This window comes from Rhincodon typus, chromosome 28 (genome assembly GCF_021869965.1).
Source record: "Rhincodon typus isolate 14 chromosome 28, sRhiTyp1.1, whole genome shotgun sequence".
NCBI lineage: Eukaryota > Metazoa > Chordata > Chondrichthyes > Orectolobiformes > Rhincodontidae > Rhincodon > Rhincodon typus.
In genome coordinates, this window is record NC_063359.1 from 5,205,301 (window position 1) to 5,219,196 (window position 13,896).

General features: G+C 41.7%; 2 protein-coding genes across 6 annotated transcripts in view; one reads left to right on the top strand and one right to left on the bottom strand.

Annotated features, from left to right (window-relative positions):
• Positions 1-4,243: 4,243 nt before the first annotated feature.
• Positions 4,244-7,023, bottom strand: mrpl41 (mitochondrial ribosomal protein L41). Of its 3 annotated transcripts, none has more exons than XM_048613827.1 (2): positions 6,909-7,023; positions 4,244-5,047 (listed from the first exon to the last, which is right to left on the bottom strand). In XM_048613827.1, exon 2 carries the CDS (start codon positions 5,033-5,035, stop codon positions 4,628-4,630), a length of 408 nt encoding a protein of 135 aa, XP_048469784.1. In that variant the 5' UTR covers positions 5,036-5,047; positions 6,909-7,023; the 3' UTR covers positions 4,244-4,627. The 3 variants fall into 3 exon arrangements, with proteins under 3 accessions (XP_048469784.1, XP_020378186.1, XP_048469785.1); XM_020522597.2 differs by having other exon boundaries at positions 6,820-6,964; XM_048613828.1 differs by lacking the exon at positions 6,909-7,023 and adding an exon at positions 6,580-6,779.
• Positions 7,024-7,083: 60 nt separating this feature from the next.
• Positions 7,084-13,896, top strand: part of pnpla7b (patatin-like phospholipase domain containing 7b) — a 312,946-nt gene continuing 306,133 nt past the window's right edge. For 2 of the 3 annotated variants that reach the window (XM_048613829.1, XM_048613830.1), the window contains exon 1: positions 7,134-7,243. Coding sequence is in view for 1 of the 3 variants with exons in the window: in XM_048613831.1 (XP_048469788.1) it covers positions 7,201-7,243 (43 nt within the window). In the remaining 2 variants the exon portion in view is untranslated. Of the gene's footprint in view, positions 7,244-13,896 lie in introns of all 3 variants that reach the window. The other variant, XM_048613831.1, reaches the window with a different exon arrangement.

The window sequence follows — 13,896 nt, forward strand, 5'->3', positions numbered from 1 at the left end:
GTCAGCTTTCCTGCTCCTCTGATGCTGCTTGGCCTGCTGTGTTCTTCCAGCTCTACACCTTGCCATCTTTTTTTAGATGTAGACAACTTGGTTCAATTGAATCTCTTAATCAATATAAAGAGTGTAGGGGCATTCTTAAGAGAGAAATCAGGAGGGGATATGAGACAACATTGGCAGATAAGGTTAAGGATAATCCAAAGAGATTCTACAAATACATCAAGTGCAAGAGGATAACTAGAGAGAGGGTTGGGCATCTTGAAGATCAAAGAGATCATCTTTGTGTTGAATGCCAGGAGATGGGAGATACTAAATGAATATTTTGCATCAGTTTTTACTGTGGAGAAAGAAATGGAGTCTAGAGAATGCAGAGAAATAAGCTTTGATGTTTTAAAAACAGTTCACATTACAGTTTGGGAGGTCTTAGAGAATATAAAGGCGGATAAATCTCCGGAACCTGATCTAATGTATCCAAGAATGTCGTAGGAGGTAAAGGAGGAAATTATGAGACCCCTTGCAGAAATATTTGCATCATCTATAACTATGGGTGAAGTGCCTGATGACTGCAGGGTGGCTAATGTTGTACCTTTGTTCAAGAAAAGTTGCAAGGAGAAACCAGGGAACTACAGGCCTGTGAGTCTGACTTTGATTGTGGATAAATTTTTGGAGGTGATTATAAAACAATCGGATTTATGGACATTTAGAGGCAAAAATTAGGCAGGGATAGTCAGCATGGCTTTGTGCAAGGAAAAGCGTGTCTCACAAACTTGATTGAGTTTTTTGAGAAAGTTACCAAAAAGGTTGATGACAGCAGAGCAATAGATGCTGTTTACCTGAATTTTAGTAAAACCTTTCACAAGGTTCTGCATTAGGTCACTTGGATTCAGATGAGCTTGCCAATTGGATTCATAATTGGCTTAATGGCAGGAGACAAAGAGTAATGGTGGAGAGTTGCTTTTTGGACTGGAGGCCTGTGACCAGTGGCGTTCCACAGGGATCAGCTCTGGGTTCACTTTTGTTTGTTATTTATATAAATGATTTGGATGAGAATATAGAAGGCATGGTTAGTAAGTTTGTGGATGACACCTAAATTGGTGGCATTGTACACAGTGAAGAACATTTTCTAAGATTACAAAGGGATCGTGATCAAATGGGTCAATGGGCTGAAAAAATAGCAAATGGAGTTCAATCTGGATTAATGCAAGGTATTGCATTTTGGTACAACATGCGAAGGTCAGGCTTATACAGTTAATGGTAGGGCCTTGGGTATTGTTGTAGAACAGAAGGACCTAGGGGTGCAGATACATAATTCTTTAAAGTTCGTGTTGCATACAGACAGGGTGGTTAAAAAGGCATCTAGCACGCTTGTCTTCCTTGCTCAATCCTTTGAATATAGGCATTGGGATGTTATATTGAGGTTGTACAGGACATACGTGAGGCCTCTTCTGAAATACTGTGTCCAGTTCTGGTTGCCCAGTTATGGGAAGGATATTATCAAGCTGGAGAGGGGTCAGAAGAGATTTACCAGGATGTTGCCAGGTATGGAAGGTTTGAGTTATAAGGAAAGGCTGGATAGACTGAGACCTTTTTTTCACTGGAGCATAGGAGGTTGAGAGGCGACCTGAAAGAAGTTTATAAAATAATGAGGTATAGATAGACTTGATGGTAGTTGTCTTTTCCCTAAGATGGGGAATTTCAAGATTAGGGGGCACATTTTTAAGGTGAGAAGAGAGAGATTTAAAAAAAGACATAACAGGCAAATTTTTACACAGAGGGTGGTTTGCATGTAGAATGAACTTCCTGATGAAATGGTGGATGCAGGTACAATTACACTTAAAAGACATTTGGATAGATAAATGAACAGGAAAGGTTGGGAAGGATATAGGCCAGGAGCAGGCAGGTGGGACTAGTTCATGTTTGTGAATATGTTTGGCATGACTTTACGACTGTACCAGTTTTCGTGGAGCTAAGAAACATCAAAGGACAAAAAAAAGCACTGGTTGACAGTTATTCAGCTTCTTTACAAACATGGAAAGAGGGAGACACAGTGCACCTTTGTACCTTCCAGAGCAAGCTCAGACACGGGCTTGATTGCCAAATTCATGCGAAACATCAAGAACACAGTGCAGTGAGTATTGGATTTGGGAGGTCATGTTGTGGCTGTACAAGACATTGGTTAGGATACTTTTGGAATATTGCATACAATTCTGGTCTCTCCGCTATAGGATGGATGTCGTGAAACTGTGTGGAGTTTCCACGTTCTCCCCGTGTCTGCTAGGGTTTCCCCCGGGTGCTCCGGTTTCCTCCCACAGCCCAAAGACGTGCACGTTAGGTGGATTGGCTGTGCTAAATTGTCCAGTGTTCAGGGATGTGTAGGTTAGCTATTGGATACAGTAATACAGTAGCAGGGATGGCTCTGGGTGTGATATTCTTCAGAAGGTCTGTGAGGACTTGTTAGGCTGAATGGGCTGTTTCCATACTGTGGGGATTCTATGATTCAGAAAAGATTTACAAGGATGTTGCTCGGCTTGGAGGGTTTGAGCTATAGAGAGAGGCTGAATAGGCTGGGGCTATTTTCCCTGGATCATTGGAGGCTGAGGGGTGACTTTATAGCAGTTTATAAAATCATGAAGGGCATGGATAGGGTAAATAGACAATGTCTTTCCCCCGGAGTGGGGAATTCAAGACTAGAGGGTGTAGGCTTAAGGTGAGAAGGGGAAGATTGAAAAGGGTGCAAAGGGGCACCCTTTCTCATGCAGAGGGTGGTGTGTGTATGGAATGAGCTGCCATAGGAAGTAGTGGAGGCTGGTACAATTACAACATTTAAAAGGCATCTGGATGGGTATATGAACAAGAGAGGTTTAGAGGGATATCAGCCAAATGGGACTAGATTTATTTCGGATATGTGATCAGCCTGGACGAGTTGGACCTAAGGGTCTGGTTCCATACTATACATCGCATTCTGGCATGACCTAATCATTTGACTGAGTAAACCATGAGGTTTGGTGGATTGTACCCTGAAGATTAAGAAGCTTCCATCACAATCTTGCAATTTCTTCACGATGATATATTGTTTAGTTACAGATCCAAAACAGGCACCTTCAAAATCTGGACTGAGGTCAGGCAAGACTATGAAAGCCCCATAACATTTACCATCGACCTGATTGTAGTAATTTACCTCATGAACGATCAATTACCCTGACAGCATTAATCACTGCTTAAATGGAAAAGCTTTTAGCCTCAGTCACTGTCATGCCAAAATTGAATGACAACCATGTACATAATCTGCAGTGCTGTTGGTCTTTTTGCACACCACTCTTGATTTGTCCTCAAAGGTACCAAGGCAAAATTCCTTTTGGGCTCTTGTGGTGCAGTGGTAATGTCCCAACTCTAGGTCAGAAGGTCTGGGTTCAAGTCCCATCTGCTCCAGAGGAATATAAGAACAGTTCAAATAGGTTAATTAAAAATATCTACAATGGGAAAAAGTTGCACTTCCCACATTTTGACAGCCACCAATGTCAGAGATCTGATACCCATAGCTATAGCAACACAACCTTCAGCTTAGCCCTGTATCACTGGAATTTAGAAAAACAAGGAGCAATCCTATTGAAACATAAGATTGTGAAGGAACTCGGCAGAGTGGATTGAGGGTATTTTCACTTAAAGGAAAGTCTAGAACTGGGGTCATAGTTTATAAATTAGAGGTCTCCCATTTATGACTTGAGATGAGGAGAAATATTTTTTCTGAGTGTTGTCCGTGGAATTCCCTTCCATGGAGAGCAGTGACAGCTTTTTATCAACTAAAGGAGTCAATGGTTATAAATGGGGAAAAAGGGGAAGAGGTGGTGCACACAGGAAACACAAGTGACTGGAAGGAGTTTGCTTTCAACTGTTCAAATTGGCAACAACTTGTCCAACAATGTGCATCACGCTTTGAGTCTAAAAGCATTATTGATGAGGCAGAGGAGCAGCAGAGAAGGGGAAAAGAAACCAATCCTGCACTAAGGATCTCACCACCCTGTGGGTTATCCTGCCCCATGTATCCAAAGATTTGTTGGTTGAGAGTGAACTTCCATGTCAAATTTGCAAGCACAAGCAGACCTCTCTGAATCAAAAGACAGCTGATGATAGGTTCTTAAATCTGACTAAAGCAAACTATATGTATAAAGGGGTGAGTTGGTTAAGGTAGATTGGAAGAATAGGCTCAAAGATATGTAGTTAAGTAGTGGTAAACATAGAGAATTAATTCACAATGTACAATAAATATGTATTCCTTTACAGATAAAAGCATGACAGCAAAATGGCCAACAAGTTAAAGTATTACATTAGAGAAAAATACTGACAATGTTGCCAAAAAGAACACTGAAATCTAAGGATTGGAAGAACGAGAATTCAACAATACAGCTTCAAACGCAATGAAAGACAAGGTTTAATTAGGACAATAAAACCACATACCAAATTACCTTCCGTAAACATTGAATTTGACATTTCTTCTCTTTCGATATTCAAGTCGAGTAAAACTATAATTACAAGTAACAGCCAGCACAGGTGTAATTTTAGTGAGATACCACCATACACGGCTACCACTTCCTATTTCTCTCTGTCAATGTACAAAACAATCCAATTCTTATCAACGTACACAATTTTTTGGAAACAGTGTGAACAGCTTGCCCTCTTGTGACGGCTCAAAGCCATATTTTTCAAGGTTGTTCAGGTCAAAGTTCCCTTCCTGAAAATCCTTCTCTATCTGTGGAGCAACGGTTTCTGTGAAGAGTTTCTTGGCTGTCAGGGGTTGTTCTGTTCCTTGTGGTGCTTTGTAAGACACATAGGGTTTTAGTTTAAAACCTTCTAAATTGGGCACGACCAACTCAGGCACCATTTTCCTGATTTTGATAAATTTGCCACTGGAAGTAATTATCCCCGCTGATTTGGCTCCACGTGATTTGTAGAAACTGCGGGGTCCACGCTTGCTTGTGAGTTCTGCTGTCCGGTCAGCTCCACGCACTAAACCCCGAGCCAGATTCGATAGTAATCCCATGCTCGACTAAACCTAAAAAAGGGAAAGATAAAAAAAGAGAATTGGGTGATCTGAACAGCTTCTGGGACTAAAGGCATGGCCTTGAATAAATATCCCCCCGGAGTAGTTTGTTGTGTTCCCAACTCAAATTCAGAAAACTTGCTCAAAGAAAGGAGTGGGGCAACAGTAACATTCAGAGAAAGAGCAAAAGAGAAACGGAGATTAACTGGAGAAAAAAATCTCCAAAGACAACTCGAGATAACAAGGTGTAGAGCTGGATGAACACAGCACGCCAAGCAGCATCAGAGGAGCAGGAAAGCTGACGTTTTGGGCCTAGACCCTTCTTCAGAAACTCCACAGTTTTCACCCAAGTTAATCCTTTGATAGTCTGGCGTAGCGTTCATATGATACCAGAATGTGGTTGACTCTTGTATGTAATCTGAAATAGCCTATTAAATGAGCAAGCCATTTAGTCGTACCAAACCATTACAAAGTCTAAAAGAAAAATACTACATTTACAACAGCAGTGCAAGTGTATTTACATCACATGAACTGCAGCATTTCAAAGTGGCTCACTACCACCTTGCAAGGAACATTTAAGAATGATCAATAAATTTGGCCTCACCAGCACTATTGACATCCCGTGAACTTATCAATAAAAAGATGGATGGTCAGAGCCATGACTACTAGAATTTCAAAGTCACAGTGCAGGAGCCTGCTCCAGTGACTGTGAGGAACAGCTATACTGTTCCAAGTCAGGATGATGTGACTTAGAAGACAACTCATGTATTTACTGTCCTCATTCTTCCAGGTATTAGAGTTTCTGGGTTTGGAAGGTGTTGTTGAAAGAGCATTGATGAGATGCTGTATCTTGTAGATATTTCACTGTGCAGTCATGACATGCCAGTGAAGGGAGAGAATGTTTAAAGTTGGTTGTTGGCCTCATCATAGAGCTTGCTTTTGTGGTGGATGATGCAAACTTATTGCAGCTGCACTCATCCATGGGGGATTCAGCAGTGATATAATTTAGCGTCAAGCTGAGATGTTCAGATTCTCTCGTTGGAGATGATGATTTCCTGGCACAAATCTTACTTGCCACTTATCAGCTAACCCAAGGGTTCACAATCCTTTCAGTAAGCAAAGAAAAATCTCAACTCAGACCTAATAGGCATCCTCCTTCATTTTAAAATGTGCTCTTTAGTTCTAGACTCCCACCTAGGGGAAACAGCTTACCTGCATATACTCCATATATCCCTTTAAGCATTTGTTAAGTTTCACTAAGATCACCTTGCCCAATTTTTCTTCATTGGACAGTCCCACCATCCCAAGAACATGCCTGGAGAACCATAATTTTCCCAAAATAAGGAAACTAAAACTGCAGTGCTCCAGGTGTGCTCTAACCAAGTCTTATACAATAAGACTTCACTTTCCTGTACTCTCATGCTCTTGCAATAAAGATTAAGATTCTGTTAGCCTTCCTAATAGCTTGCTGACCTTGCATGTTAACCTTCAGTAACTTATCAACAAGGATATCTAGGTCCTTCTGCTCATCGACACTTCCTTACCTCTTGCCATTTGGGAAGAAATCAACGCAACAGTTCCTCCTACTGAAATGGGCAAGATTACATCTTCCACATAATATTCTAACTCTCACGTTCTTGTGAATTTACCAATTCTATCCACATCCTTCTGAAGGCGCTTCACATCTTCCTCATTCTGCTCTGCTCTCTCTCCCCCTTCCCTTCTCCCTGTGAGCACAGGCCATAATCCCCCGTTCTCTGTCTCTGTCTCTGTCTCTGTCTCACCGTGAGCCTGGGTGTAGTCCTCACCGCCGAGCCGAGCCGGTACCGTACCCACTACCCTAAGCCCAGCTGCCCCAGGCGGCACCTCTCACCATGAGCTGCTCCAGCTTCTCGCTCTCTCACCCACGGACGCGCACCACGCAGTAAACCACCCCATCATTGGCCTCCGGGCTGTGGCCCAATGGACATGCGGGTTGTTGCGGCAGTCTGTGGGAGCTGGCCAATGAGAAGCCGCGGTACAACAACAGGGCAGTGTTGGGTCAGAGGGCGTGGCCATGGCCCCTCCCCCCTCCCGGGGAGCAGGGGGAGCGGGAGGAACCGATAACCTGCTCGCGGTGTGGCCCAGTAACTCGGGCTGGACTGGAACTGTACACCACAGCGGCCATGGAGACCGGGCCGCCAGACCCAGAGATGATGTTTGACCCAGGTACGGATTGATGTTCCTTCAAAGCTCAGGCCTCAGCTTGATGCCAGGAATGGTGCAGCTAAACAACCCCCCCCCCTCCTCCCTCAGGGCCGGGTATAACCACCCCCCGCCCCCATTCCCTCAGGGCCGGGTGTGAACCCACAACCCTCTCCTCCCCTCAGGGCAGGGTATAACCACCTCCCTCCCTCCCTCCCTCCCTCAGGAGTTCTGAGGAAGGGTCACCAGACCCGAAACGTTAACGCTGTATTTTTCCTTCACAGATGCTGCCAGACCTGCTGAGCTTCTCCAGCAACTTTGTTTTTGCACCCCCCACCTTTCGGGGCTGGCTATGAACACCACACCCACCATTCCCTCATGGTGGTTGTGAACCCCCCATACAGCTGAGATTACCCCCTCCCTCAGATCTTGGTACAACTCCTATCTCATTCAAAGCCAGGTAATACCCCCCCCATTTTTCCCTCCCTCCCTCAAAGCCGGGTATAACCCTCACCCTAACCTCAGAGCTGGGTATAAACCCCTGACCCCCCTCAGATCTTGGTATAACACCCTCCTTCCTATGGAACCAGGTATAATCCCCACCCATCTCAGACCAGATGTAAACTCTGCCCCCTTCCTGACCTGGTGTATACCCTAACTCTGTCTCTCATAACTGGGTATATCCCCCTATCTCAGATCCATGGATTACCACCACCCCGCCATAACCCCCAGTCCTTCAGGTCTCTGTATAAGCCCCTCCTCCCTCGGAGCCAGATATAAGCCCTCTTATTTTTCAGTATAACCCCCACTTGCCTCAGACCTGGGTATAAATCCTCCCTCCCCTCCTCTGACCAACCTGAATATAAATCCTCCTCTTACATAAAAGAAGAAATCCTCTGTAACCAAATATAAAATCCACATCCACCCCCAGCCTGGGCACGAACCCTGCATACTCTTGAGTATAAATCCCCTGTTCTCAAGTGAAAAGAGGCTGCATGCTGCTAGTGTTCCAGGACCATCACCAGGAACAGTGATATATTTTCCAGGTTGCAATGAATGGAGTGGAATTTGCAGATGATTGTTTTCTTACATGTCTACCCTTGTCTTTTTACATGGTGAAAATCATGAGTTTTGAAGGGTACTGTTGAAGGATCCTTGTCGAGTTGCTGCATTGCAGGTTATAGATAATTCACATGACTGCCACTGTGTGTTAGTGGTGAAAGGAATGAGGTTTGATAAGGTGCCATTCAAGTGGATTGTTTTGTCCTGGATGGAGTTGAGCTTTTTGTGTATTGTTGGAGGTGCATTCATTCACACAAGTAGAGGGTATACCATTACAGTCCTGAGTTGTGCCTCGTGGATGGTGGACAGACTTCGGGGAGTCAGGGCATGACTTACTTAATGCAGAATTTCCAGCCTCTCATCTACTCTTGTCACAGTTATTACAATCCCCATGAAGGAACTGTAAACTAAAATAATCCCCAAGTGAAGTTATGAAAGAGATTTTGCTTCTTTTTATATAAGTTTAACCACAAATCAGAACCAGTACGAATTCATCATGAATTCACAGGCAAAATTTACTTCAAATAAAAAAGTATATTTTGCATAAATTGTGATACAAATATGTTTTTCACTACCACAAGCATTTCCCCTTCATATGGCACCACCCAGTTCTATAAGATAGTACAAATTTCCACACCCAGCTATGGCATACTCTGGAATTAACTCCTACACCCGGATATGGTGTATTTGGGTATAAAGCAGGAATGTACCCAGGAATAATACCGGGTATATACAATTACAAATCTTGCAAGATCTTCATTGAGAAGCAGTTCTAGGATATAAGGTTACTATGAAGGTCCTACCTTTTCAAACTTGCACCTTGCCTGATCCTGAGGTTAAAAGCGTCACCAGCCACCTCTGTTTAATGAGATGGCCACCTATGGTCCTAAGAACTATGATGACTTGCAGTTTCCATGTCTAGGCATGTACATTTGAGATTCGATTTAATCAAGCGTATAACCAGACAAAGTTGAAAGCACACGGGGTCAGTCCTGGTTTCTGTTCTGAATGATTTATACTATTACTACTTGAAGGCAATTTGCAATAAAAGTGGCTGGACCAGATTTCTGATTATCCTCTTGGAAGGCAACTTGATACTGCAGTTTGTTGCACTGTGTAATTTGTTTGGTTTGCTGAAGAGTATTTCGATGACCCTGCATTGTTTAATTTGATTCAGTTCTTGTCACCTATACTGTCAAGTTCAGCCAAAGCACAGTACTTGCACTATCTCTGTCGAAAACAACCAGCCCTGACAATTAATTATTAGAAGTAGGCATTATGTTCATATGAACTGTACTCTCAATTTGAAGCCCAGATCTGAAGAGTTGAGGCCTTGTAGAGGATTTAGCATGAGTTTGAGAACCTTAAACTTAAGGTCTTGGTAGACCATGAGCTTTGTTATCAAACATCAGAGGTGATCAGTGAAAGAGACTTGCCCTGAGATAAGATATTTTCAGGAGAGTTCAGGATCATTGAGGGTAGAAGATGGGAGTTGGCCAGGCAAATATTGGAACAGTTGAGTGTGGCTCATCGTGCAAATACCATGCGATCCATGTTTGTAAAATCATCACAAAATACATTCTCAGTTTTAAAAGTGTATTTATTTACTCTTAGGATGTGGTCAAGGTTAGCATTTATTGCCGTGTCTCGTTAACGTTGAGGACCTGTTTTTGTGACGGTGCTCCCACATTACTATTATGATATTCAGGATTGTAATCCAGCCACGGTGAAGGGATAGTGATAATGCATTGATTTGAAGACCTTGAAGATGGTGTTCCCATGTACTTGACCTTCTCTGTGTTACAGACTGAGAGTTTAGGAGGTGTTGTTGAAGTAGCTATGACAAGCTGCAAGTGTATCTTATTGATGGTACGCATTTGCAGCCATTGTGCACTGGTGACAGAGGGAGTGAATGACCAAGATGAAGGATGGGCTGCCAAGTGAGCAGTCACTTGTGTCCTGGATGATGTTATGACCCATATAGAGACAGAGGACTTTTAAAATTCCCAGTAATTGACTCAAAAGGATCACAGAACAAAATTTCACACTTTAAAATTTTTACAGTGACAAACGCACTAAAATCAACTAAACATTACAAAGCAACTAATACTCTAAAGTACAGAAATGCTATACTGAAAATCCCACAAAACATTTATACATTGTATTGGACTTAGGGTAAAAATAGTCTTGTGTGTAAAATCTAAAGTTATTTCCTGCTTTAACAGGATTCCTTTTCCTTGTCCCACTGGAGTGAATCTTGTGGTGTCCCTTTAAACAATATCTCCTTTGCTCAACTCTTTTGATTGTAATCAAATTGACTTCCAGTAGCAAAGTACCCATTGCTAATTCTGTGTTCTTCCATGGGTTTGTCTCGCGCTCTCGACTACTACTATCCCTAGACTACACATTTTACCTTGAATTATAGCTACAATTTAAAACATAGCTGTCCAATAAAGTCTGAGCATTGTAAGAATTGTGTTGAGCTTCTTTATTGTTGTGAAACTATATTCATCCAGGTAAGTTGAGAATATTCCATACTTCTGATTTTTACATTTTTGGGTGATGGGAAGCTTTAGGGAGTCAGGAAGTCCAGCAAGTCACTTGCTGCAAAATATCCAGCTGTAGGCTGCTTTTGTAACCACAACATTAATATAAAAACCAAAAGAACTGCGGATGCTGTAAATCAGGATCAAAAACAAATGTGCTGGAAAAGCTCAGCAGGTCTGGCAGCATCTAGGAAGGAAAAAACAGAGTTAATGTTTCGGGTCTGGTGACCTTTTCCCCTGTTTTGAGAAAGGGTCACCGGACCCGAAACGTTTGCTCTGTTTTTTCCTTCACAGATGCTGCCAGACCTGCTGAGCTTTATCAGCACATTTGTTTTTGTTCACAACATTAATATGTCTGTCCCGTTAGGTTTCTGACTGATGGTTATTGGCGTGTAATTGCCACTTGTTAGCACCTTAGACATTACCTGACGTTACTTTGCTGAAGGTCTGAGAGTAGGTTGATGAAGTGATAAATGACTAAATTGGGTTTGGTCTGTTTTTTGTGATCTCAACAAACATGCACAGCGTTCCTCCTTGTTAAACAGGTGCCAGTGTCATAACTGTGCTGGAACAGTTTTGCAGTTGCTTTAGGAAGGGTGAGAAACTTCAGTTATGAAGATAGATTGGAGAAGTTGGGACTGTTTTCTTTGGAGAGAATGTTAGTATGATAGAAGTTTCCAAAGTCATGAGAGGCTGGACGAAGTGGTTAGGGAGAAACTGGACTTTAAAAGGATCAGGAACAATAGAACAAAGCAAATGTGATGTGTGGATTGGTTTGGAATGTGCTGCTTCAAAGTATAGTGGAGGCACATTCGGTTAAGACTTCAACAGGGCATGAGATGATTATTTAAATAGAAACAATATTCAGGGTTATGGGGAAAAGGCAGGAGAATATCAGTCGTACTGCTCATTCAGAGGGCTGGTATGCACATGATGGCTTCCTGCTCCATAGTAATCATGTGAACCAAGATATTGTATCAGTAAGCTCAGCTGTTTTTTATACCATGTTGAGTGAATCAAATTGATTGAAGGCTGACATTTCTGTTGATAGAGACTTCAGACGGGGCCCAAAATTGTTCATCAAATGGAAAGTGATTGTAGATTTTTCAGAATTATCTTTTGTGTTTGTATTGGGTTATGCTATTGTTGAGGCTAGAAATGTTCATAGAGCATTTTCTTTCAGTTAGTATTTAATTGCCCAACAATATTCATTGGATATCGCAACATTGCAGAGTTTTTAATCTGATTCATTGATTGCGGGATTGCTGAGATCTGTCTGAATCATTTTGCTTTTGCAGTTCAGTCATAAGGCTAAGATAGAGATAGTTTAAACTTTGATTACAACCTTAAATCCTTTTGAAGATTGGAGTGGTGCCAGAGTGCTAGAGGATTACAAATGTTAATTATTTAGAAAGGATTACAGGATAAAACTGGTAACAATAAGTCAATCTAACAGCAGGAGTGGAAAAGCTATCACAGATCATTTTCAAGGACGCAATTAAGAAAGGACAGTCAGCACAGATTTGTTACAATCCAAACCATATCTGACCAACCTGTTTGTGTTATTTGAAATCCTAACTAGACTTAGTTTATCTGATGCTCAGTCATACCTATTATACCTGTTGACTTGACCTTTGCATCCTGGGTTCTATTGTTTATGTGCTGGATGGAAGCCATAACTCTTGCCTATATCTGAAGTCTCACTTAATCTTGTTCATCCATCCCTATATGGTTGCTAATCTCCATTGCTTAGCACTGAACCAGCAATGTCTGGATTTTAAAATTATCCCGGATTTTTAAGCCCAGCTCCACTACTTGGCCTCACCACTCCCTATTTCTGTAACCGCCTTCAGCTTCACAACCTTTGTGTAGAGACCGTTACTATTTGTCTATTTTTCTCATTTTTGATTTGGAACTGTGAGTTGAAGTTAAAAATTAAGTTTCAAACAACAGTGTTTTAAAAGAGAAGATAACAAAGACAGATGTTTTCTGTTGGGAATTGGCCTGGAAAGACAATGTAACTTAATTCTTGATCTGAAGACACTGCAGACGAATCGGTACCGAGCTATGGCTATGCTAGGGGCTGGCAGCTAGTTGGATGTTGAGTTGGTTAATCAAGGGAGAACTGGTTCTGACCAGGTTTTGGCAGGAGACAGTGTGATTTTTGCAGACTTCTGGTGGTCGTGCTGCTTGACTTTGCACTCTCCCTAGTTTCTCACAGCTATCAAATTGTTTAAAGTTCTGAGAAAAGCACGCCAGTCTGTAAGAAATAAATAAATATTTCCAGAGGACTGCTGATACTGTTTGCGTTAACTGATGACTTTAGAATTCAAGCAAGGCATACAGTACTACTTGCCTGTGAACAATCCATTGATACCCAGGCTTTCATGAAACCTTTGGACAATCATTAGAAAATGTTTATTGAACTGACAAATTACAATCTTTTATTTTTGTTTTTAATTTATTTCTTAATTCTGTGTGAGAGTAGGGTTATGATAAAAAGATTAGGCTTTTGATTGTAGGTATTAATTAGATTACCTTGCTGTTTATCTGTGTTCTCCTGAAGTTACACTATTAATAATGCATTGTCAGTTTTAGTTTTAGTTTAAGTTATAAAGTTGGTGTCCAAAATTTGTTGTGTATAAAGTGTAAACCAGAACAGTTAGGCAGTTTGGAGTGTCATTGAACGTTAATTTCACTGTGTTGTGAATCCAATAATAATAATTTGGTTTGGCTTGCCATTCGTGTGTTGTAACAGTTTTGTGAAGACTGCATTTCTCCAATTTTGATCTCTTGAATATCCACAATACATTTAGCTGTTGTCCATTCATTTCTAAGCTCTGGAATTCCCTCCCTAAACTCGTTGTGCCTGTACCTCACTTTCCACCTGTAACCAGTCTATGATTCTATATGATTGTCCTCAAATTTTTTGACCAATCTTTTGGTCATCTGACCAAATATTTTCTAATGTGCGTTGGTGTTGTTTTCAAAGAGCCGTGGAATGTTTTATTACCTTAAAGGTGTTCTGCAAGCTGTCAATGGAATGTTTGAAAAAACAACAAAACGCAC